The sequence below is a fragment of the Maylandia zebra genome, linkage group LG9 (assembly GCF_041146795.1).
Source record: "Maylandia zebra isolate NMK-2024a linkage group LG9, Mzebra_GT3a, whole genome shotgun sequence".
NCBI lineage: Eukaryota > Metazoa > Chordata > Actinopteri > Cichliformes > Cichlidae > Maylandia > Maylandia zebra.
The window spans coordinates 8,586,689-8,612,265 of record NC_135175.1 but is presented as its reverse complement, the minus strand read 5'-3'; the positions used below and the strand labels follow the sequence as shown (position 1 = coordinate 8,612,265).

General features: G+C 40.5%; 1 protein-coding gene across 2 annotated transcripts in view; it reads left to right on the top strand.

The window, feature by feature from the left end:
- The window catches only part of LOC101476097 (partitioning defective 3 homolog), a 351,693-nt gene that overhangs the window by 15,943 nt on the left and 310,173 nt on the right, over nucleotides 1–25,577 (top strand). For both annotated transcript variants that reach the window (XM_076887953.1, XM_004568509.5), the window contains exon 2: nucleotides 19,824–19,925. In XM_076887953.1, the coding sequence (XP_076744068.1) occupies nucleotides 19,824–19,925 (102 nt within the window). The remainder of the gene's footprint in view (nucleotides 1–19,823; nucleotides 19,926–25,577) is intronic.

Here is a 25,577-nt window from a genome sequence, read left to right as displayed (position 1 = left end):
AGACGGCCTACAAATAGCATCCGCTGTCTGCAAACAGATCCTCACATTCTCCAAAACGCTACAGTTTAAGAGGAATCGAGTGGGAGGACGGCTACTGCAGAGAGTTGTAGGAGTGCTGCTTCTGAATTCTAAAAACGTCTATGAGGTCAATAAGGTTTTGAATTTGTCTCTATTAAAATGGTGATGTAGTTGTGCTGTGGTAACATTTTTTCACTTTAATCAACATTCATGACTTAAATATGCAATCAAAAACTGTCAAGTATGCTTTTAGTTTCCATTTATTGATTTCTTTCGTCTCTTTCCTGGAGATCTCGTTGGCGTTTTCCCCTCCTCGTTGCTATTAAAGGCAGCGACTGTACACAACCCCAGGAGGAGGCTGAGTGGCAGTAGGTGTTGGGTATCTTAGATCACGTTACACCTGAGAGTTTGCTAAGTGGTGTATAACTGACAGAACAAGGCCTCTGGCTTGTTTGTGTTTCTAACACATTTGTGTGCTACTGAATTTGAATGCTGTTTTATAGTAAGGCTATAACCTCAGTGAAACTTTCTTACAAATTAATGTTTGTTTTTACTCCGGCATGTGTTGATGACATCCTAGAGAGAGTCGAGTGTGCGTATGTGTGTTGTTGTGTATGTATTGTGAGGTTTAAGTGAATGATCTGGTTTAGCCAGTTTCTCACTGTCAACCAAACAGATTTCCCAGCAACCCACCGCTTTGTAAATGAGGATCTCTCATCTGCAGTTTTCCCAAGAAAAATTCCAACCTGCATATTCTGGTTGATACTTGTCTATTTTTTGTTTTTTGGGTGGTTTTGTTTTTGTTTTTGTTTGGCTAAAACTAAGAAAAATCTATGTGAGCTAAAAAGCTTTGCCTATATGTTGATGTTTATAACAGTGATGGACTTTTTTATACTACATCAGTCCTGTGCTATTGCTAGCTTATTTTAAGATTTTAAATTTGAAGTCCTTATCAGAAATCACTCAGAGAGAAAAGGGAAGATGTGGAATCAATAAAAAAATACTTTGCTGTACCTGGATCTCACCATGTGGAACAGTGTTATCTGCGCTGATTGTTCCATCTTTTTAGCCCTGCGCCCTTCACCTTTACTGCCACCAATCAGAGATGCACATGTGCTCTAAAGTCAGGCCAGAACAATGCAATTTCACCCCCACCAGTGGCTCTTCTCTAACACCAAGCCTTCAACTGTGGTGGTCCTAAGCAAGATTGATGGCGTTGTCCTCCATCACTCTGGACATTAATGAGCGCAGCTTCAGTGAAAGCACTGGGTGGAGGAGGAGGAGGAGCAAAGGAGTTGCAGTCAATCACAGACAGAGATGCAGCGCCACTTGCATCACCTTTCACATCGCAGACTGTGCCAACTATGATGTGGTTCAAAGTTGGCTGGTTGGCTGGTATGGCTGGCGTCCATCCTTACACTTGTGCTGCTTTTGCTTTCGGTTGGACTGAAGTCAGCTTGTGTTATGACATGGCATCAGAGAGACAATACGACGGAACGAGAAAAATATGAACTGACAGTTGAATAAAATGAAGGGAAACTAGCTACAGGAAAAAAAAATCATGGCCTATTTGGAAAAATTGGTGATCTTCGCGTGTGAAGTTTTGAGTTGGTTTGGGGTCATCTTTAGCTAAATGACACCCCGTTGTCATGGAAACACCAAGAGAATGAGATGTGTTTTGAGGTTAATTTGAGGTACAGTCTTGTTTCAAGCATCGGCAAGTCTTCGGATTACCTCGAGTTGATGGGTGCACTGCATTTGTGTCTACGCGTGTGAACATTTCTACATTCCCCAATGTAATTGTGTCCTCAAGTCTTTCATCGATAAACACGTAGCTCATTAGATTTAACCTTGAAGGCAAAGCCCGGAGTGCTTTCTCTCAGCATCTCCTTTGTTCCCTCTCAACTGCTTCTTCTCCCTTTCCATCCTCTTGTCTTCTTTCCTTACCACCACCACCTTTCTCTTTTCCTTTGTCCTCCTTTTACACTCTTCCTATTCCCTTTCCTTGTGTGTGCTGCCTTCTCCACGCTTTGCCTTTTTGTAGCCTCTGCTTTTTGTTTTGTTCTTGTTTGGGTTTTTTCTCTCTCTCATTTCTTTCTCATGTCTTTCATTTTTGTCGCGGTTCACGGTCAAAAAGTTTGTCTTTCAAGAGGTGGCTACTTGCACAACATCCAAGTAATCATGATGAATTACACGATGCAGTTAACGCTCCAATTCATGCTCATTATCTGATTTTAAGTTGAGAACACATCAGACATTTGAAGAGATAAAAGCAAAACAGATAATGGTGGATCGTGCTGAGACATGATAATAAAGTCGTGCAAGAACAGGGTTTGAAGAGTGCATATTTAGTCTATTAGAAGACTGAAGAAATTAGACGAGAGAGACAGACTAGGTAGTAAAAAGGAAGGAGGAGCAGTGGCGTGATAGTTGAGACATGACACACTCTCTATTGTCCAGAGCTTCATTTCTTTCTGCTTATTTATTATTTATATAATGTACTTATTATTGTCCAGCTTCTGCTCCTGTGGCACCACGATCGAACCCATGCGAGCGAGCCATTTCTGCACTGTACTGATTCCCATGCTCCCTCGTTATGCTTTGCTCTCCACAGGCACTTCATTGGTTGTGGTTGCGTGTCCTAAAAGTTAAGCATAATGTAGTTACGCTTATGTCTGGAAGATGTCTGTTGCCAGGAGAATGGTAACATGGGAAAATCAGAAAATTATAAGGTAGAGAAAAAAGGGTGGCACATTATGTTTTTAAGGTTAGGGATTTCCCTCTATTACTTCTTCTTCTTCTTCTTCTTCTTCCTTTTTAAACACTTTGTTACACAGAGTTTGGGCAGAGGAAAGATTTATATCATTTCTTTGTGTTGACAGCTATTGGCTTTTGAGTAGGAAGACAGGACCTTTGCTGACAACATATGCATGCATACTTGCTCCTACACAAAAATGTGTTTTGTGGATGTTGGACGTTTGTTGGATGTCGTGAATCTGAAGGGCAGCCTTCAGACTGCATTCTAGTGCTGAGGTACAATTACCCTGACTGCTAACAAAACAGGAAACTTAACTTAGTATTGACAACACAATAACTAGTTTTACACAACAGCACTAGGGGAGTGCTGATAGTTTCTGTGAGCCAAGTGTCTCCGTGAGCCTTTGGCTTTAAATGCTGCTCACGCTGCCAAGCTTTGAAGACAGTGAACAGAAAAACGGTTGAGCAGCCATGTTTGTTTCCTCTTAGCCTTGTTACATCAAAATACAGAAGTGGACTGCGTTCATCCGGTGTCACATGTTCACACGCCGAAAGAAAGTGAAACCGGATCGGATTTGGTATTCGTGACATGTTGGCTGTGTTGCAGATTTGTGTTATGTTTTTGGTAGCGTCTGGGTGCGTGTAATACAGTCTGTCAACACAAACAGCTCAAAAGGTTGAGATGAATTCTGATAAAAGTTGTCGAGTGGGATCATGTTAACAATTAAAATTCGTCTTAGGCCCACCAAGGTCTTCAAGGTCAACTTATTGGTTTATTGGTTAAAAACTGACAAAAAGCCTTAGAAACTATGATGCTGTGCTGTGTATTGTCAACATATAGAAAGTACAGTATAAAGATTTAAAGTTTGTCACATTTGACCTCTGACCTCTCCTTCAGGGTCTATAGATAATAATGCTATATAGAGCTCTTTAAAATATGTTTCTCACTGTCACTTTGTATTGACAGCATATAAGGAATAATAATCCGGATGTCATGTTATTTTGAACCTCTGACCTCTTCTTCAAGGCCAAATAAGATCACTTTCATCAAATGTCTTCTGACTTTAAAACAGTGATTAAAATGTTCTGCCTTTGTTTGTATTGGCAACATGGATTTCATGCACATTACAGGAACAGGAATATATGGAAAATACAACAATATCTCTTTAAACGTAAATACGTTCTGTATAAACTTATCTCTTTCTGTATAAAGCAGTGAAGACTGTATGGTAGGCATCATCAAAGTGACATAGATGCAAAAGTGCATGTGCCAAGTAAGCTTTTGTCTGGATGCAAATAATGAAAGATGAAAAAACACTGCTTAATGTTTACAACAGAAAGAGAAGCATTCATTATCACACCACAATGGCCAACACTGTAGCAGACGAGTGTTTCGTGGTTTTTATTCTTTAAAAAGTGAAAACAGTAAGTATTGTATCACATCAATGGACGTGCTGATAGTGTTCAGTATTAGTCAGGCAAGTCCATCGTCTTTTAAATGTATTGGATAAAAGAGAGGAGCTTAGTCATGTTAAAACCCTGGTGTGGAGCTTTGATCTCTGCAGATGCTTCTTTGCACTACCTCACCACAGTATGATCATCCCGCCTTTGAAGCTACCGCTGCAAACACATCACCGCACATTTTTCAGAACCTCTTACCTCTGTCAGTTTGACTTTGGATTGAACATCGCATCAGCTAGTTGGTGCAATTTTCTCTGCAGGGGAAGTTTAAGTGGGGTTTCACACTGTATGGGTGTGTTTGTTTTCATAAAAACTCCAAGCCATTGCTCCTAGCCAAAGAGGCAAAACTCATGATTAATGAAAGAGCCACAGCTTTCAGTCTGAAACTACAGCAGAAGCATGAAGCTCCCATGTTTCAACATAACACCCTGCACATCGGATATGTAACCCATTTTATTTCAAGGTTCATGCAGTCTACTTAACCTCTTTTCCACCTCTCGTGTGCTTTTCTGTCCATCTGAACTATTGAACGCTTCCTCTGTCCTTGATCCGTTTCCTTTCTGCCTTCTCACTTTCTCTCCTATGTCTGACTGATGTTACCTCTTTTCAGCCTCGAGTGCCTTTCCTTTGTGTTGCCTGCTTCCTGTGCCCTATCAGTGAGAGTCCCCTAACTGCAAAGTACAAATCTTCCATCACTTACTGGAGTTTGAATCTTTGAAAATCCTGAAATTCTGGATAATTTCCCCGTTTGTCTGTGATGCTTTGGCTTGATTTCATTCATTTAGAAAAATGATTTCAAAATATGTCCAGTTCAAGACATCATGACTGTCCTAATAATGTACTGCTCTGTAGACTTTACATAATGTGTTCTGCCCGTATGAAAAGAAATGAGGCTCAGGTAAAAGCAATATCTCAGTCACAGTCGATGGTTTTTGTCATTTATATTAACTGATATGAGTTAATGTCCACGGGCTCTATCTCTGTGCTTGTTTTCACCTCAGACAATCTATAAGCTTCTTTCTTTCTTCATTGCTCGCCTGCATTACCTCCTACTATAAATCGGTTTCTTTTAAAAGTTTCCGGCATGTTTTTTTTTTTCTTATAGTCTTTCTTAAACTTACACTACTTACTTTCAGGCTTATAACTATGACAAACACACAAAACTTCCACCTTTCTTTGTTTGTTTTGGTCCAATCAGTCACTTTTTATGGACCACAAATGCACACTATTAAAGAGCTTTGTTTGACAACTGGCAGGACATTAATAGAATGTACAAGAATACTTGAAGCCCTGCTCCTTACAACTCCATAAACACATCTGGATTTTCTTTTTCCTTTTTCTCTTTAGGCAGCTCTTTGGTTCTTTGTTAACTTCTTCTGGATTTTGGTGTTTTGCTATACTGTGTACTCTCTATAGCTCAGACTGTCAGATGTTAAGGTTTGTGTACTTTGGGTGTTTGCCACAGTGATCCTTTAGAAAGTGCTTTTCATGAGCTTTCTCTGTCTTTGCCCTTTTTCCTGTGTCTGAAGCTACTGTGTTACTGTTGAATAAATGCATTTTATTGTGTTAAAATACTGCAGCTTGGGCTTTGTTTATATTAACAGGATTTTTCATGCTCAGAAAGGGGCTTTTAGGGGGGGACTATACGTGTAAGCACAATGATCTGTCTTTACTGTGTGCATGTCTCTGCAGTTTCCTGTTATTTCTGACAATTCGATTAAAAAATAAATAAAAAAGCAGTTTGTGTTTGAATGAATGAAACTTCAGCAAAAAAAAGCTGGTTAAGATGTTTGTATTAAAATCTTGGGGATTTTCCACACCGTCTTTGGTAGATGCTTCATTCAAAATAATAAAGCGCTATACAAATACAAACCATTTACCATTTACCATAATATATTTTCAATGGCACTGATAGAAGATGCTGAATAAATAGTCTTTTTAGTTTAGGGGAAAACATGTCCCAAAATATCTTAGAGCCAGAGCTGTCTGTTGGTGAGCTTTTATTTTCTGAGATGATATTGGCCGACCTCAGATATATTCAAATATTGGTTTATTTTAATTTTTATGAACATGAAGCAGAAAATTATGCTTGAGGAAATGTACTTCTTACTTCTAGGCTGGACTGTTGCAAGTCATTATTATCAGTTTGTTCTAAAAACTTCCTGAAAAGCCTTCGTTTGATCTGAAATGCTCCAGTTAGGATACTGAGAGGAACTACAAGCAGCGAGCATATTTCTCCCATACTGACTTCTCTTCATTGGCTCCCTGTGGATTTAAAATCCCCCTCCGCACATACAAGTTCTTGAATAATCAGGATCCATCTTTTAAACACCTCATAGTACCATATCACCCCAACCAGAGCACATCCTTCTAAGGTTGCTTGTGGTTCCTAGGGTATTTTTAAAAGTGGAATGGGAGGCAGAGCCTTCAGCTTTTGGGCCCCTCTACTGTGGAACAGCTCCCAGTCTGGATTTGAGACAGACACTCTCTCTACTTTTAACCATTAGGGTTAAAACTTTACCTTTTGAGTTTTTCCTTTCCACTGTCACTCACTGCTTGCTCATAGGGGGTTGTTGGGGTTTTGTGTCTATTATTGCAGGGTCTTTACCTAATTTAGCTAATTTTGTGCCCAGCATTTGCAGTACAGATGTGGCTTGTGTGGTGCACTGTTTCAATATGTAAGACCAAAGAGCTGCCTCTCCCTCCTGCTGGCCTTCACATGCCAGGGATTTTAATGTTTGCTCTACATATGTTGTTCTTGAACCGACTGAGATTTTGACATATTTTCTTCTCTAAAAATCATATGAAAATGCAGATTACAGTCATATTCTGCATTCAGAAACTTGATACACGTATACAATGACTATTCCCCCGTATGGGCTGCCTGCACCCTGTTAAACGCCTGTTTCCATAACTGCTGTAGGTAGCTGTGAGCCGCAGTTTGACACTATGAGTTCTGAACTCTTAAATACTACGCAATAAGTGGCATATAATGATGTTTGTTCTACATTTAGATACAAGGCACCTCCTTCTTTAGCCACATAGACACAAATCTTTGAAAACACTACTCTCTGTGCTCCACATCTGCCGGCTGTGAAAGAGCTGTGTGTGCCGTGACATCGCCGCTGCGGGTTGTCTGTTCTCGGTGATTCACCCTGTGCTCTGTGTTTCTCTTGGCGCATATAGACGTCCCATCTGGTGAGCAAAACCTCTGGTCTTAGAACATGATAAACAAAAGTGTGCCAAAATTATGCTGACTGCTGTTTCTATAAGTAGACGAAGAGTGTTCAACGAATTGTACTGAAACAGCAGACCTCGATTTGCAGGGAATGCCCTGACTCGTGTACCTTCAGAGGGATTTTTTTGGCCAGTATTAGACATTGTTTTAGTAGAAACTTGCCAGCTTTAGTCTTTGCTTTGCTAGTTGAAAATGAAATTGCTTTATTTCAATTAACTTTCATGTATAAATGCATCTTTTTCTGTTGATGTCTGAACCTCGATGCATAGTCAATAATTAGTATTTCACATCTGAACCAAATGTGACTGGAACTGCTCTCAATCCAAGACTGAGCAGATGGCCTGCATGACACATCTCCCCCATGGCTCTGGTCCCCTACTGGGACCTGGAAGTGCACCATATTTCACGTTGGTACCAGGGCCCACAGTGACGTGCCCACCCAGCGCCCATATTACAGGGTCCACATGTGGCCCATAGTGCATTATCCCCACCAGCTGATATGAAATGTGGACCAGAAAATTGTTGTTTTGCAGTATATAGATAAGATGCAGTTTAACTTTAATCTTACTGATGTTTTGATTCGGTCATCTTCTCAGTGGGAAAAGACCCAGGGAAACCGTGTTAACAATAAAAACAATAAAAACAATAACACTAAAAAACAAAAAACCCCCCTGAAAACCATAAATTTCACACCTGTGCCTAAACTCGCGGCCTGGTACCAAACGACTCACGCACCGCTACCGGTCTGTGGCCCCGGGGGTTGGGGACTGCTGCTCAATGGGACCCAAAAGGCCAAATTTGTTATGGGCTCTTCATTGGCTAGCCTACATGAGCTCCACATGGGTTTTCTATGGGCAACCCACAGTGGGTTACCCACAAAACTGCTAGGTCCAATGTGCATTGGAATAGCTCACTGTGAAAACTCAAATAGGGGCCCCAAAGAATAAACCTGCTGTGGGCCCTGTGTGGGTACATGCACTTGGGGATCACATGGGGTAAGTGTGGGTTTGCCCTGACCACAAAGCCTGACATTTCATCCACAACTACCCACTGTGGACCCACATGGGCATGTTTGCTGGGTAGTGGCATTACCATTCACTTTAAAAGAGCGGGTGGTAATGCTACATCCCTACTTTAGGTTTAAAACCAGCAGGCATTATTTAACCATATTCTGTATAACAGTTTATATGCAATCAAATGTTTTAAAAGTCAAAAGATAAAATGTTCATGTTAGTGTTATGATAGATGTTAGACAGATTTTGTCTCTTGCCAAGTCATGGAGGTTTTCTGCCATGTCACACGTGTGTAAGGTACGTCCACGTGCGTTGCTAATAAGCCCTCTCTCAGATGGGCTGAAACTTGCTAGCTGCCCTATCAAGCTACCTGCCTGGCACTACAGACAGACCGCTAATAAACATGCCAGTAAAAATGTGACGTGCTGATGCGAGCCAACATGTTAGCTTTTAAGCACACACTCGTGTATTGTCTTTCTCACCGAATAAAAGGTTGGTGTTTATGACAGCTGAGCTTTTCTTATTTATCAGATATTACATTCAAATTGCTTCCTGTTCACTAATGAAGTCCTAACCTTCCTAAGCTACTTTTTTACAGTCATAGGACTGGTTTAAAAAAGTCCCTCAAATGAATCGAGATGTTCTGTCATTAAACCACCGTCCTGCTTCTCAAACACTGCCACAGCCCGTCTGAAAATGGACTTTTATTATTGATGATAATTGGGTACAATTATTAAGCTGCACAATTGGATCCTCACATTATGCCTTTTTTTATTTGTTGGTGAAACCTTCACAGTGGCAGTTTCAGCTCATGCTGAGCCATGAGGCAGCATGTCTGATCTGCACAGACACACACACAAACACACACACACACCCCGACCTGCTTTTTTATGCAGACCAGATGCTCAGCTTTCCACGTTGCACTTAAAAGGGGTGATGGGATGCAGTTGTAGTCTTGGAGAAACAAGGCTTAGGGATCACAAACCCCCTACTCAAGCAAATCACACAGTGAGGGAAACTGCAGAGGTTTATCCAAACAGACTAATCAGAAAGAGCAGGTGTCATTTGACTAAATAATGGCCAGGCTTTTGACTTAAAGGTGCAGTAGGATATTTTTTTCTGGTTCCTTTCTTCTCCACAACTACAATATGAGACTCTAGAGAACTGATGGTAGTAGTACATGTGCATGCATATACATGGAGGCTTTCTGTGTCACTAGGCTGCAGAGTTTGCCTCAATACTGGACAGTCTGTAATCAGCTCAATCCCTTGCTAACCTCTTGATATTAGTGCTGACAATCTTTCAGTGCAGGGCAGAAAAACTGTGTAGTCAAAGATATCAATAATGCTGTTTATGCTTTTCAGCAGATCCGGCCAAAGAACTCATGTTGAAGAGAATATTTTAAAATGAAATTTGTTCAGTTTAAATGAAAGTTGCTTAGGCAACTAGGCGTTACACTTCTAAATGCACTTCTACTCTGTGTGTAACCTGCTATGTAGTTTCATTTAAGCTTAATGTGGTCTTTTTTTTAGTGTAAAGTTGTGTTTAGAAAATTGTCAGACATGTGTAACTACTGAGCATCATCTTCTTCTCTCTTTTTTTTTGTTCTCCTGATGTTTGACTTTAACCAATGCACAACTTTAAGTGTTACTTAAACAGGCATTCAAACAAAAGCTCACCCCTCCTGTTTGTTTGTGTCTCTGTGGGTAGCCAACCCTCTCTTTCTTGCTGCATCTGGGTGGAGTGCAATAAATACTTTAGGAAACAATGTTACATAAAAGAAACTTTTATGAACGTTTTGGAATTATCATGTCTGGAACTCCCTAAAATGTATACGTGAATATCCCTTAAACCTTAATTATACATGACAGTACTTCAAGTCATTTTGTTCATTTTGAGTTCTCTGAGTCATGCTGGATACGGTGGTTTGAATAATACTTTGCAGCAGGACTCCAGACTGTTCAGGTCTCCTTGCACGTGGACATTGGGTTATCATATTTCTCTCTGCGTTGTACTCTGGAAGCCGACATCAATAATGCACAGACCTTGTAGGTGACTTTGTCTCAGAGGAATACCAGAGTAAGACTTCCATCAGAGCGCTAGTTATTTATCCGACTGGAGTCTGCTTCCGCACAGACAGGCTGTAGGTAGCAACAGTTTTAACGCTGCGATTTTCCTCTTAGAGGCAATTGTTATGTCCTGTTCGGTCTATTTTAGTAAACCAAAACAAACCTGGTGAACTAAACTGGAAAATCAACCCCCACAGGAAAGGATTTGTCTCACCCCCCCCAAGTATAATGACAGCCAGCCAAATTAACCAGCGAGTCGATTCGAGTTGAAGAATGCTTTCGTAAACACCCAGTATTTAGCCCTGTGTGATTTAACAGTGTCAGCTCCACAGGGAAATTCTGACTGGACAACATGGACTGCAGAGCTGCCAGAAATATCTGTTAGTTTGCATATGAGGATGATTACACACCCTAATAGAAGTGACAGGAATCCACATTTATTCACTCTATCAGTAATCTTAGTATGTTTGGTGTTGATGAACCTTATGTAAGGATTGTGTTAGCTTTTCATTTGAGCACGTTCTTCAAGAGCTGCGTCCTTTGAGGCGTGTTTCAGCACCAACACACCCACTTCTCAGCCTTCATGACAGACAAGGACATGTTAATGATAAAAAGGCATTCCAGGCTATAGAATAAAGCGAAATGCACAGAAACAAAGATACTAAGCACCTCTGGAAACACCTTTTATTTCCATGCACTACATGTGACTAAGTCATGACAGTATCCCATTGCTGTTTTGTATCTTTTATTCTGCATTTGCTTTACTTTATCGTGACAGAAACAGTTAAAGTTCAGGGAAAGATAAGGAGGTGTGTGTGTGTGTGTGTGTGTGTGTGTGTGTGTGTGTGTGTGTGTGTGTGTGTGTGTGCAAGAGAAGCAGAAAGTGTGACAGTAATGTTTGTTAGTCACTGGGGAAAGCATGCTAACTATAAATCACAGCAGTTATTGTGCTACAGAGCCCAAACTGTAAGAGTTGAGAGGTTGAACCATTAGGCTCATTTAGTGATTCAAAGGGAGGTCTGTACCCCAGAGGTCAGAGGTCACTGCCTAATGCTCATAGACTATAAGCCCTTCGGTCAGAGAGTGAAAGGGTGGGGAATGTGTCGTCATCTTTTAATGAATTCCTGAGATTTTGGTGAGAAATATGTTTTTACACGATGCTCATCCCTTTAAAAAACAAAAACAAAGTGCTGTTAACTCCATTGTTCATAAATGACTTGCAGCGTGACAGAGTCAGGTTAATGTGTCTGAAATGTGTAACCAAGGGGCCGTTGTGGCTAAAATAAGCCTGAATACAGCTAAAGATGTGTTTATCTCAAAATTTACCCCACTGAGTGCTTACGGTAACCTTCCCAGATAAACCAACCAAATGGAAACTCGACCTGCCTTCCTTCCTTTACTCGTACAAGGACTGCAGTTTTGCTTCATTCTTACAGTTTTCTTTTCACTGAAGTGTTCATCTGCCTCAGGGTCATATTTGGCCTGCATATTTTATGATTATTATTCTCTTCTTTAGATTACTGCTAGGTCAAAAACAACCATAAAACATATTACACACAAATTCCAAAGGTTTAGTAAGATTTAGGGATTTTTTTTAAGCTATAGGCTCTTTCCTTTGGACTAGTCCTATGCCAAGCACAAATTAATGGCTCAGCATGGCAGACGAACAGATTTGCATGAGCACACTTCATTAGCTGAAGTCTTATTAGTCAAATGTTGTATCCCTGCTCAATTTGTGAAGAATCAGAATTTGGCATGTGGTCTGTTTTGTTGAAGGAGTCATGCAGGCGCTATTTTTAAATGAAAGTTTCCTCCTCCACAAACAGACATGACTGGCTATGACACAACTTAGATACACGTCGACATCAGAAGACAGCGTGGTGGACAAGCAATGAGCTACTAATATTAGGAACAAAGCATCACAATGTAAAGTTTTGTATTTATAAGGCTAACTAATCATGTGATTACACATCTACAGGGGGAAATAATTATTTGATTCCCTGCAGAATTTATAAGTTTGCTTACTTATAAAAAACTTACAGTTTTTCCTGCTAAGGGTAAAGAATGACTTCACTGCACCGAGGGACCAATGGATGGGGCTGTATACTGTAAAACCTTGAATGAGAACCTCCTCCTCTCCTTCCATCAGCCAAAACACCGAAGACACGAAACATACTGCCAAGGCAACAAAGGATTGGCTGAAAAAGAAGCACATTAAGGTCACTGAGTAGCCTTGTCAGTCTCCAGACCTTCTGAAGCTAACCTAAAGGATTTCGAGAAGAGTCAGCCAGAATCCCTCCTGAGATGTGCACAAACCTGGTGTTCATTTCTTTGGAAATGAGCTAACTTTACAAATTCAGCATTTGTAAAATTTCCCTTACTGTATCTGTTTGGAGAATCATGATTCATAGAGCAGATCTCTTATGGCCAGCCCTTCTGCACAGCTTCGTCAAAGCATTCACCACAACTGTAAGTGAATCATGGACTTAATATAAAGACAAAGATCAGAGTGAATAATGTTGCTGCAGAGCGATTTGTGTTTGAACGGCACCTGCAGAACTGTGATAAGATAATGAACGCACTGTTGTTCTTTTCTGTGACTCCTCTTTTTGGCAGCTGCTTGCATACTTTCATCACATCTCACTCACTTTCTCAGTTTACACAGCAGATGCCATCTTTAGCAGATAAGACACACGGTCACATTTCATTTGTCCCGTAAACTCTGGCTGTTTGTGGTTTGTGAAAATGCAACATCATACTTATGCCGCCTGTGAGGGATCTTCCCCAAATACTCCACATTCCCCAATGGAAAGTAATTAAAGTGTTGTTTGCATTTTTGGAGTTGTGGCATACAGAGCTATCCTACTTTCTAAGCTTATTTTGTGTGGCTAACGTGAACTGATGGTGGCTGACTTCAAAAACCTCTTACCACAATGTGATTTGAGCACTCAACCTTCTGGGCTGGAGTCAGATGTGCTATTGTTGCGCTACAAGGTCCTACTGCTGGCCAGGATATTTGAGAAGCCCATTTAGATGGTGACATTTCCCCCTGTGGGAATAGGAACACTTTCAGGAGCTAATGTAGCACTCATAAAACACACACAGGCACATGCTCCTTCTTTCCCACCCTCCCTCACCACGAGCTTCCTCCAGGGCACCAGTCTTTGTGTGGTCTTTGACAGGAACAGGCAATTCACTTCAGCACAAAGACACAGATAGAGGGGTGAAGAAAGCTATTGTCTGGACTTATGTCACAAGTGTGTGGGGGTGTGTGTGCTTGTGACACAGACAACAAACAGCCTCTGTGTTTTCTGTCTCTCACCTTTTTAGGCTGAATCTCAGAAGGAGATATCTGATCGGTGTAGGGTGGCGGCATGTCACTCATTGTGTGGGTGAATAAAGATCAAAAGTGGTTAATCAGGGCACTGGGACAGGCGCTCAATGCAATATTCATGTGTTGACATCTGATTAAAGCACAAAAATTAAGCAAATTTGTGTTTGGTTGATTATTTCTTTGCTTTAACAATTTGAAAGTCTGTTTATTTCCCCTTAAATTTGGCTACGTTAGTTGAGCAGCAAAGTTGAGTGTGTGGGTTGCCAAACTGCTTTTTCTGCTTTTTGATTTGTTTTGAGCTTCTGATACCCCAGGTGCTGATAATCAGGTGCCAGATTGGGCCCTGATTATTACTGATGCTCAATTCTGCCCATGAGAATGCACAGAGAACGCTTTGCTGATTGGTGCACTAATAGGGTAACAGCTTTTGATGGAGGCAGTGTGGTGGTGTGTGGCGGTATTTCCTTCATGGGAAAAAGCAAGGCTTGTCATCACTGGAGGTGATTTCAATGCAGAAAGTTATCCTGATGAGATTCCGCAATCAGTGGCAATCCCATATTTCCGCAATCTAGGAGTGAACGCTATCCTCCTAGATGACACGGCTTACACCCACAGAGCAAGGTTCATCAATGAATTTGGGAGTGGAGAAGATGGAGTTGCCTGTCTTGACCTCAACCTCAGTGAACACTTGTGGGATCAGCTTGAGCGTGCCGTTCGTGCCTGAGTGACCAACACAACCACACTGGCTTACTCGAGCAAATGCTGGTTACAGAATGGGGTGCCATCCCCCATGACCAAGCTGGTGACCAGCATCAGGAGTGATCAGACTTCCGTTTTGGCTAGAGACAAACTTAAAACAGGAATATTTGGTGTATCATGGTAGCTTAAGGCATTCAAAACAGGAAAACAAATCAGCCTCGCCTGGATTTTACCATTTTGACAAATTCAGGTGGTTTTTGAAAGATGAGGATTACAATATAACCAACAATTACAAAATAAGTATAATGGGCCTATAAATCTTGGTCAGTAATGAGTTTTATTGCCAAGAAGCCTTGTTACAAGAAATCGATCAAAATACATTTTCTTACTATTTGTAAGTTGTTGTTTTTTTTTACCTAAGTATAAAAAAAAGTCTTTTAAACCTTGGAGTCTCCTCCTCGACAAAACAGGGATCATGTTTAAATCCTGTTGTTCTTATGAAAGTTGATTAGCAGGTCGGGCCTATTTTTTTCGTTATTCTTACTTTGCTACATTGTATCATTAAAGTGAAACTGAAAACCCTGTGCTTTCCCCAAATGTTGGTTTTGGCAGTGCTGCCTAAAGAAAGTTCATGGTTCTCCTCATTCTGTAGTGTAACTTCCTTTTCACGGGTTCTTGACTCTAGTGACAGTAATTTAGAGACTTACTGAGGAAACATTTAAACATTAGGCGATAGTATTACTGTAATACAATAATGCCAGCAATGCCTGGTGTTAAAGTTCCCAAGTGTTTACAGTATGTTGAAATACCTGTCAGGTGTCATATTTATGAGTTTCATCTGGCATCTTGTGGTTTCAGTGTGACCTGTTGATCCCACAGACTATCAAAGTATGTGCATCATAATCCTAGTTCTATTATAAAATGATGAAGGACAGTGAAGGGCTTCAGGTTCGTTTGTTCATGACTTACGTGTACCCTTGAAGCCTTTTGTCTTCAACCTCAGACTGTGCAACACTGGAAAAAAGACGTCACACTTCCCAAGACAGTGATGTAACATGCAACCATTCAACACATGATACACAGGTTTCTACAAGTTAATAATAATCTTACCTGTTTGCATTTTTCACTGTGCTTTTTGTTGACATACATGCCTCAGATTTCACAAGGAGAACAGAGGTTGGACACAGTGGCAAAAGTGAAGTTACTGCGACTGGGCAATGAACTTGCAATCTAGTCTGCTATCAGTTTGTGATTGAATGAGGTCAAGTTGGTAATTGCATCCAATCTGTTGGAGATAATATGGTGATTAACTGTGATAAATTGGTGGAAATAACAAACATGCTGCTGTCTGTTGCAAATCTTTTACCGTCTACATACACAGATTAAAGCGAGATTCACATTGACTGCTTAGATTCAGAATCCACCCAGAACCTCATGGATGTGAAGCAGGAATTCAGAAAGTCATCCACAAAAAAACTGCAGGATGGTGATTTAACTGATGACGTAGGTGCTCACCAGCCTTGTACTGATATGCAAACATAACTCGAATACAACCAGTTGAGTCAGATCACCTATTGCAAAGAGATTTGTTGCAGAAAAACTTTGCTAATTGGTGCAGACTGACTTGGGTTGATTGCAACACGTTGGTACTCTTGGCAGCCCGTCTGTGTTTCTGAATTGGGTGGCAAACCTTTGCCAATCTATCTGAGAGTGATTACAGTCAGTCTAACCCGGACCATCATTGTTTGGAAAGAGTTTGTTTCTCACCAGATGAACTGTGCAATCACCCTGTGACTGAAAGTTATAGAAAGCTTACCGCCTTACAGTCCGTAAATGTTTGGGAACCGGGAAGACCAGTTGCCTTTTGGAAGAGAAAAGTTGTCCCATTCTGATTGTATAGAAAATTTAGCTGCTTAACAGGCCTGTTTTTAAATGGGATATACATAATAAAACTGCTTTGCTCAAGTACATAGTGGATTACTAGTGGTTCGCTTACAGAAGGTCCATGATGGCATACCAGTTTACTGCATACCAGTTTACTGCATACCAGTCTTTACACTTTAAGTAACTGTTTGTTTTTCCATTAGAGGTAAAAAGAGAACACAGAAAATCTTAAGTATAAGTGATGGCGTTTAAGGGAAGGCTCACGAAAAGCTCAGTGGCATGACAGATCGTTGACACTGTCAGACATCATTAAAGGAAAAATAACAGGGTGTTTAAATCCAAATACGTCAGTACCACGCTCAAGTTGCTAATGCGGTGCTGTATATTCTCAGCTGTGGCGCAGGGCTGCAGAAGGAAAGAAGAGAAGTAATACTAAGAAGTAGGTTAAACAGGGGATTTCACCATTTAGTTGTGGGTTGTGTTTTTTTTCGTGAGCTGAACGGTTAACATGACCAGCCGTGTCTTCTTAAGAGCTCTCACTGCTTACATGTAGGTAAGCAGTGAGGCCATCTCATGGAGTTTAGCTGAGATCGAAGTATTTACACCAAACCCTTTTTAAAACACAGATTTAAGAGATGTGGCTCTGATGAACCAAAGAACAGTGATGCAAGGCTGGAGTGTATCTGTAAGTAAAATCTGAATTGCTTGTCTGACTTTTCCTCATCACTTCAGAGTATTTCTGGAATTAAGTTGTGCGGCTGAGCTTCTCTCAGAATTATGTTTCTTCCCCATAATCTTATCTGAGCAACAAGTCTGGAACAGTACAAGCAGCATGACAACATTTCAACATTTTTTCTTTATTGCTCTGTAATGCTGGCAGCCAGTTTGTGTTTTGTAATTGCTTTTATTGTTATACTATTACATAAGGATTAATTTTAAACACAGTCCATATATACATTTATATTTGCTTTCTGTAATGGCTAACTGATTTTACTGTGTTGGACATTAATAAAATAGCAACTATCTTCTGAAGCCTTCACGTATTTTTGTCTTGTCATTTGGAAGCAACTCGATGAACTCGCCATCTTTTCCCTTTTAATAACCTCAAAAGGAAGGAAAAATACCACACAGTCATTCCCCTCACGATTTGGACCATTTTCCCTGGTGTACCGCACTGGAGCTCAGTACAACAAGGATGTGCATGAAGGAATTTAACCACAGTCCTTAAGACAGCTCAGTTTGGAGGGAATGCATAAGTGGGGAAGCGGAGAGAAGGAAATGGTGAGAACAAAATCCAGACAAAAGAGTTAGAAGATTCTTTCATAACGCAGCGAAGGAGGAAGGACGATCACTGGGCTCTGTGGTTTCTCCTTACCCTCCTGACTGAATGAGCTATCATGCTCTAGTACTTGTAGGCTATGAACTGGGCAAAGCCAAAATGTGGGAGGATGACACAGATCAAAGAAGACAAATAAAGCTTTTGATTTCAAAGTAAGCTAAACCAGTACAGATAAACATGAAATCTTCCATCAGGTTGTTTGTACACAAACCCGCAGTCATGTCATGTGAAGCTGTTTTACATAGCTTGTTTCCATGTCAGCCTACACAGTGCTGTACAGACAAAATGAGGTAACTACATTTGCCAAGCTTTAAATTGCCAAAAACCATAGGAATGCATAATAATTGTTAAAACTGCTGAATCAAGGTCAAAATCAAGTAGTGCAGTAACTGAGTTCTTCTTGAGACATCTGCCTAGCTAGCTAAAGCTTGGCAGTTAAAGCTAAAACTAACATAAATCTAAGGTGCCTGCCCAACACGTGGCACCGAAACGGCTTCAGTGCACCCTGGCGTTGATTCTCCACGCGTCTGGAAGTCTCTCAGAGCAAATGCACGTTTCGCCATTCTTCCAAAAGATTTTCCCTCATTTCGTGTTTTGATGATTGTAGTTTTAGAGGATGGTGGAGCTGCCAAACACCAAATCTTCTGTATTTCTATCAATGCTCTGTGCACAGATGTTGTATTTCATTAAATTGTGGAGCATAATGAAACAGCAGTTTTTTACTAGTTGAAAAGAAAGCTGAAAGAACAAGTGTTCCTTTTCTTTTAGGTATTAGTTTTACTTCGGACTGAAAAAAACTTAAAATAGAAACATTATAAATATACAATTTTTCATCCAGCTTGAAATTTAGTCCCTGTTCTCGACTTAACTGCTTCTATAATTCTTCTGATGCAGTGAATAGTGCAGGAGAAGTGGTCTGCATTTGAAAAAGGCATAATAATATTAATAGTTAGGAATAATCTGAGTTTAGTATTGCTTTTCTCTGAATGGGGGCCACGGTTGTCCCTGCCGTGGTCTGCTTACGGCTCTCATGCTGGAGGGCCTCTGGAGGACTGGGCCCTGAGTCTCCTCCATGCCTGCTTCAGGTCCTGGGGTGTGGGGTTGTGGCTCCACACACCCACTGTTAGACACTACTGGAGAGACCTTAGGAACACCTGTGTACCCACAGGCACACTTTCTTGTGCTACTGCTGGATGTAAAAATATCTTGTAATATTGGTTACTTTTTTAACTCTTTCTTTCTTTCCTTCCATCCTTCCTTCCTTCCTTCCTTCCTTCCTTCCTTCCTTCCTTCCTTCCTTCCTTCCTTCTTTCCTTCCTTCCTTCCCGGTGTTGTCCGTTAGGTTGTATAACCCAAAATAAAAATGCTAATGAATGCTATCTGACTGTCAAGTGCACAGTTATAGTGAATGCGGTAATGCTCCACTTTTGGGGCTTTCAGACAACAATTCTGACTCATACTCTCGGACAGGACAAAGTGAAGAAAAGGAAAAACAACAAAAAACAAACCAAAAAAGCAAGCAGGATTATATTGCTGTTTTATCGGGTTCTTTGTTTACATACTGATATCCTGCAAAAATATTTTAAAATATGCAAACAAGGGCAATGTTTTTTTTTTTAATTCATTGACTGGAAAGAGGGTGGATGATCCTTGTCAATCACATGCATTCCCTTTTCTACATCGACATGAAAAATTATGTGAGCCATATGCTTAGTTTGCAGGCCATCCAGCAGGGGATTATAATTTTTCATAACCGCTATCATGATGTCAATCCATAACTATGTCAGAGCTCCTGTGTGCCAGCTGACTGGATCATGATATGAACCACATGGCGATCAGATCAGCTGATTGCTACAGTCACAAGCTCCTAATTCATTTGGTTTGGGAATCATATTATAATATATATGGCTTTACGTACATAATGCTACAAATCCTGATTGTATATGGTACAAATCGAGGTGATCTCTTTACACAGATTATACTTTAACTCCTTTTTTTTCTCCTCTCCTAGGACCCCAGCTACTGGGTTCAGGTGAACAGGTTGGAACATGGCGATGGTGGTATTTTGGACCAGGATGATATGCTGTGCGATGTGGTGGATGACAAAGATAGGGTGAGTCGAAGTCGGTGTTAGATTGCGAGAAAGAATATGTTTGCATAGCTGATTGCACATTGTATTTGTTTATTTGCCACACTGTCCTGTTATTCTATCTCTTCTCATTTTCATTCAGCCTTTCCTTGTAGGCAGAAAAAAGTATTATCTGAACTCTAAAATGTTTGTGCATAAAGCCTTGGCTGTACCACAAAGGTTTCACTGACATGTGCTTATGATTACACCTGACTGTTTTTGCTGTCACCATTGCTTAAACCTTGCAGAGCAGTAAACTGCTCACCGTGTTCTCTGCTTAATCAGTTCAGCCTGTTGGAAGTACTCTGCAGATTTCATATTTGCAGACTGTTTTACATTCAAGGCTCCACTTTGTGTGCAAGGAGGCACTGTATTTCTGTGTTTACTGATATTCAGTGCATCCAGGAAGCATTCACTTCTTCCACATTTTGTTCTGTTACAGCCTTATTCCAAAATGGGTTACATTATTTTTCACCTCAGAATACTGCACACAATACCCCATACTGACAAAGTGAAAAAAAAATTGCATGGAATTCTTGCAAAGTTATTTAAAAACCAAAACAGGAAACATGTAACATGCACAGAAGTATTAACAGCCTTTTCCATAACACTCACATTTGAGCTCAGGTGCATCCTGTGTGCACTGATCACCTATCAGATGTTTGGTAAATTCAGTTGATTGGCAGTGTTAGCTATGGAACCTAATGTATAAAGTCTCATAGTTAAGAGTGCATGTGAGAGCACAAACCAAGCCATGAAGTCCAAGGAATTGTCTATAGGCCACCAGAAGGACTCCAGGCCAGAGTAGAGAAACTACAGCCTCTGGCCTGATTAAACAAATTGAACTTTTTTTTGGATGAATGCGAAACGTAATGTCTAGAAAGGGAACCTGCTTGATGCCATCTCTACAGTGAAGCATAGTGGTGGCAGCGTCATGCTGTGGGGATGCTATGCAGCGGCAGGATCTGGAAGACTCGTCAGTGTCAAGGGAGAGATCAATGCTGCCTTGATGATAATCTGCTCCAGAGTGCTCTAGACCTCAGACTGAAGGTTTATCTTGCAACAAGACAATGACCCAAACCACACAGCCAAGATAACGAAGGAGTGGCTTTGGGACCACTCTGTATGTTGAACCCTGTTGAACATCTCTGGAGAGATTTGAGAATGGTTGGCTATGCACTGAAACTCGGGAGGGTCTGCAAAGAAGAATGGAAGAAACTACCCAAAAACAGGTGTGCCAAGCTTGTAGCATCATGTTCAAAGGTGCTTCAACAAAGTATTGAGCAAAGGCTGTAAATGCTTATGTACTTCTTATTTTACTGTGTTTCAGTTTTAATATATTTACTAGAATTTCAAGCACAGTGAAACAAGTGAAGCCCTGTGAATTCTTACCGGTTGCACTGGGAGATTGTGTGGGCAAAATCTATGAGGCTTTATGACATCACACTACCCACCCCTCCCCACCCACTAGACAAGTGTAAACGATTACCCACAGCCCCACTGCCTCCTTCCCATGGGAACAGTGCTGGCTACACCTGAGTCACTAGCTCTTTGGCTTTAATGTGTGCCATAAAAATCACCACTTTTCAGGTCATTTCAATTATTAAATGAAATCATATTGCAAGCAGGTGCAGATGGTTAGTAATTCAAAATCATTTAAAATATATTCCAATTCATCGCAAGGGCATTAGCCACCTACTGTTAGTCACTGCAGTTTATCCTGGTGTTGGCATCATGTGGATGATTGTTCACATCCGGTGTTCACACCTTTTCAGAGATGTCTTCCACTAAAGCTAACAGGGCCACCACACATTAAAAAGGCTATGAATCATCCAGGTTTCAATTGAACATGTAATCTTTAATTCCTATCTGCTCTGTTTTCTTGCTCTGTCTGATGCCCTGGAGCCAGCGTTATCACTGAAATCTGATACTATATCTTTCTCAGCAACACTGTGTTTTGTCCCCCTGTTTTATGGTAAACGGATCGCTTCCCACAGCAGATACTGTGATGTTGAGCAAGTCTGCAAAGCTAGGTGACATAGTTGTTTCTTTCTCTTTGACGTGCGCATTCTTTTTGATCTCGTGTGGACATTTGTGCGAGGATGAGACATGGTGTGTTTCAGGCAGCTATACACCTCTATACACCTGACAATGACTATGTGGTGGGTGCCATGGTTACACATCAGGTGGGATCATTGGGGAGAGCAGCTGTTTTGCACCTGCTGCCTGAAACACTGGTTTCTAATTTTTTATTTATTTTTTTTATTCTTCTCTTATTTTACAACATCGGTGGTATTTGGCTGGAAAAATGCAAAGAAAGAAGAAACAAATGTGGCAGTTCTGTATACATTTTTGACCTTTCAAGAGCCTCAGTTTGTTCTGATGCTGTGATTCCTGCTCCCCCTGGTGGTCATACGGCATAAGTACCTTCTCATTGACGGCAGAATAGAGAATTTAGGGAAAAAATGAAATTTGCTGACATAACATTTTTAGCTGCCTTGCTGATAATTTTTTTTAAATATTTTCATGTAACTGTCAGTAGTTAGTTCTAACAGGTTAGCCTGCTCTACACCTGTGGTAGACATTCGGCCTAAAAAGTAAACAGTGACTCTCTGGTCACAAGACCAACATGCTGTAGTAATACTGTGTTGATAGTTACCAAATGACAGAGTGCAGTGTCAGAAAGTCAGCTGGCAGTCGACTGGAACAGCCAACTTCAAACTGGTGGAACAGCTCTGTTTGAATGACTTTATCTCGGTGCGTGGGTGTTTGCTCCTTTGTGTGTCTGTGTGTGTGGTTGCAGCTGTAGAGGTAAATCCAGTCTGTCCAGTTCTTTCCCTAATCTACTAACCCTCCTTCTTTTACTGTCTAACCTCCTAACAAGCCCATTTTAACCTGGTAATGACAACACATTCTTGTATGTGTGAATACTTCCAGGGCAGGAAAACGCTTGTGCTGTACAAACGTTAGGTTTTCTCCTGATATATGTGAACCACAAAGCTTTGTGCTATGTTGTTTGAATGAATGTGTATGTGGAGATGGCATAGTCCTTTTGCAGCCGAGATTTGTAGTCAGACGTGCTGGCGATGTTATAAGCTTCAGCAGAAATTTTCCAGCTCCGCGTTTCTTTCCGTTTACTCTCTGACATGTCACATTGGTGCAGTTCAAACAGGACTATTAGTCAGGAATTTAGGAGATATCACAAATAACCTGCGCCCTTGATAAACATGGTCCTGTCCATTTCAGTCTGTGCATATTCTGGTTAATAGCCCACGTAGCGTGTCTACAGTGCTGTATCATTGCAGATGAACTGCAAAGTCAAAGTTCAGTGTTTAAAACGGAGTTTAAATGACATAATTTAACTGTAAAAGATGTAGCCTGTAATATTGAACACTATAAACCAACCACACCTGTAGACAATACGTCCACACAAACCTCTTGATTGGTTACCGCTGTTTGTTTTTCTCTCAAGAGGACTGATGCTGCTAGTTTTCTCCATGTTTGCTGTTTATAATTTGCTGATGTTCGTAACGATTTCTGTGACATGTAAATGCAAAAGCTGAATTTTAAAGACGTTATCTTGACACGGGAAATAAAAATAGATTGTCAGAAATAAAATACATGATTTGGAAATGCACTGCTGACAAAGGTGGATTGCCTAAAGCTATGTAGGGAGGGCGGTGCTGTAGCTCACTGCTCACCTATGTGCCCAAGGCTGCTGCAGGGTTTTCCTGTGTGTTATTCGCCTTTCCTACCAAAACATCTTAAAATAAATGTTGGGAAAGCAACCTGTAGAATATTCACCCATGATGGTGATGTCCACCCATTTCTTGAGTAACATGTTTTGGAACATTTCTGATCAGAAAAAGCACGATGATGTCTCTTTACGTAGAGTGGACAATATTAAAATGTCACAACAGCAGAGATTATGTTCCTGCTTATCTTAAATAAATCCAAGCCTTTCCCTGCTAATCAGAACGGATACAGGTATTAAGTGCATTTGGAAAGCTATGAAAGAGTTATTCATGGAGTTGGTGTGAGGGTTGATCTGTTTGATGAAGTAGGGAGTCAGATCTTTGAGCAGTGGAAGGATATGAAGGGCTGACACAGTTTGTCTTTTGAATGTGTTGGATGTTTAGACTTCTAAGCTTTACTTCTTCATCATGTTTGGTGCCTTTTTTCCTTGGTTTTCTCATTAAGGCTCATTTTTTGGTGCTTTTTAAGGAAAAAAATCGATTAGACAGGTTGTATCATAGATATTATTCTGTTGTCTTCATCTGCATAAAATAGAACTGCGTATGTGCATGCATCTACGCGACAGGAATTTCAATGTGAATGTGTGACTAAAGCATGAATGATCTCACTCCTTTCAAGTTTCGGTGGCTCTACTGTTAGGAGCACGTCATGTCCTCCCAACAGTGCTCTGTGTGTGTGTGTGTGTGTGTGTGTGTGTGTGTGTGTGTGTGTGTGTGTGTGTGTGTGTGTGTGTGTGTGTGTGTGTCTGTGAGTGAGTGATATCTGGCTCAGGTTCAGCAGTCAGATTATCATGCTGTGATTCATGTGCAGTCATAGAGCTGCATGCTGCAGCCTGCCCGTGTCCGCTCCATAGATCTTCATACTGATCAACAGCTTCCATTTCACATGCATGAGGTGTACGAGTGTATTTGTACAGCTGGGGTGTTTTTGGTTTTGTGTTGCACACATGACCCTGTTGCTGATCTCGGTTTGTTTCAAGTGTGAAGCTGAACTTCATGTCTTCAATTCTTCCTTTAAAAATCATTCTGATACAATGATAGTGACGAGTTGGGGTTATATTTAGATTTTAGATGTTATTAAGATTACTCTTTGACTGAAATTTAGGCTGAAGTCAGTAGTCAGATCAGTAATCTCCTAACAATATCACTTGTATTTTTGTCTATTACTAATAATCTCTGCTATTGTACTATTATCTAGTATATTGCAGTAAAGCTAACACATTAGTGGCTCATTTAAAATTGATAGCAGCTTCCACACTGGCTTTTTGGTGCACACTGCCACCACCTGACCGAAGTGTATTATGAGCAGTAGGTTAGCCGCTACAAACCTAATTTTGATATTTCCACTGAAACAAATTAGGATCAGAAGACTGTGTCTTGAAATCACATCCAAACTGTTCATTTGCAGGTGCAAAAATGCATTTGTCTGTCTGCGCATTTATTGGCTCCCTGTGTGATTAGGGCTTTTTTGCCTTCCCCAGAAAGGGAAAAAAATATAATAAAAACTAGCAAAATGAATAGCAAAATAATAAGAATAATAAAGATCATTTTTGCCAAGTAAGTTGCTATTCTTAGCAAAAATAAGTAAAGTATCAACTTTTCTGATACCATGATGGTATGGGATCTCTGTAACACCCAATAAAAACCTATTAATGTTTTCAGATGATGAACACATGATTGAAATATAATGGAAAAATAGCGTCTATTCAGAACAACAAAAAAATTAGGTTACCCCTTTAGTATTAGTATTTATTTATCTAGTATTTATTCACAGCTTGTTTGTTATTTTATGGATTGTTAGCAAATGCTAGCTAAACTGTTGCTAGCTAAAATGTTATTGCCATAACTCATCTTATTAATTTATCTCATTAGCAGGTTTACC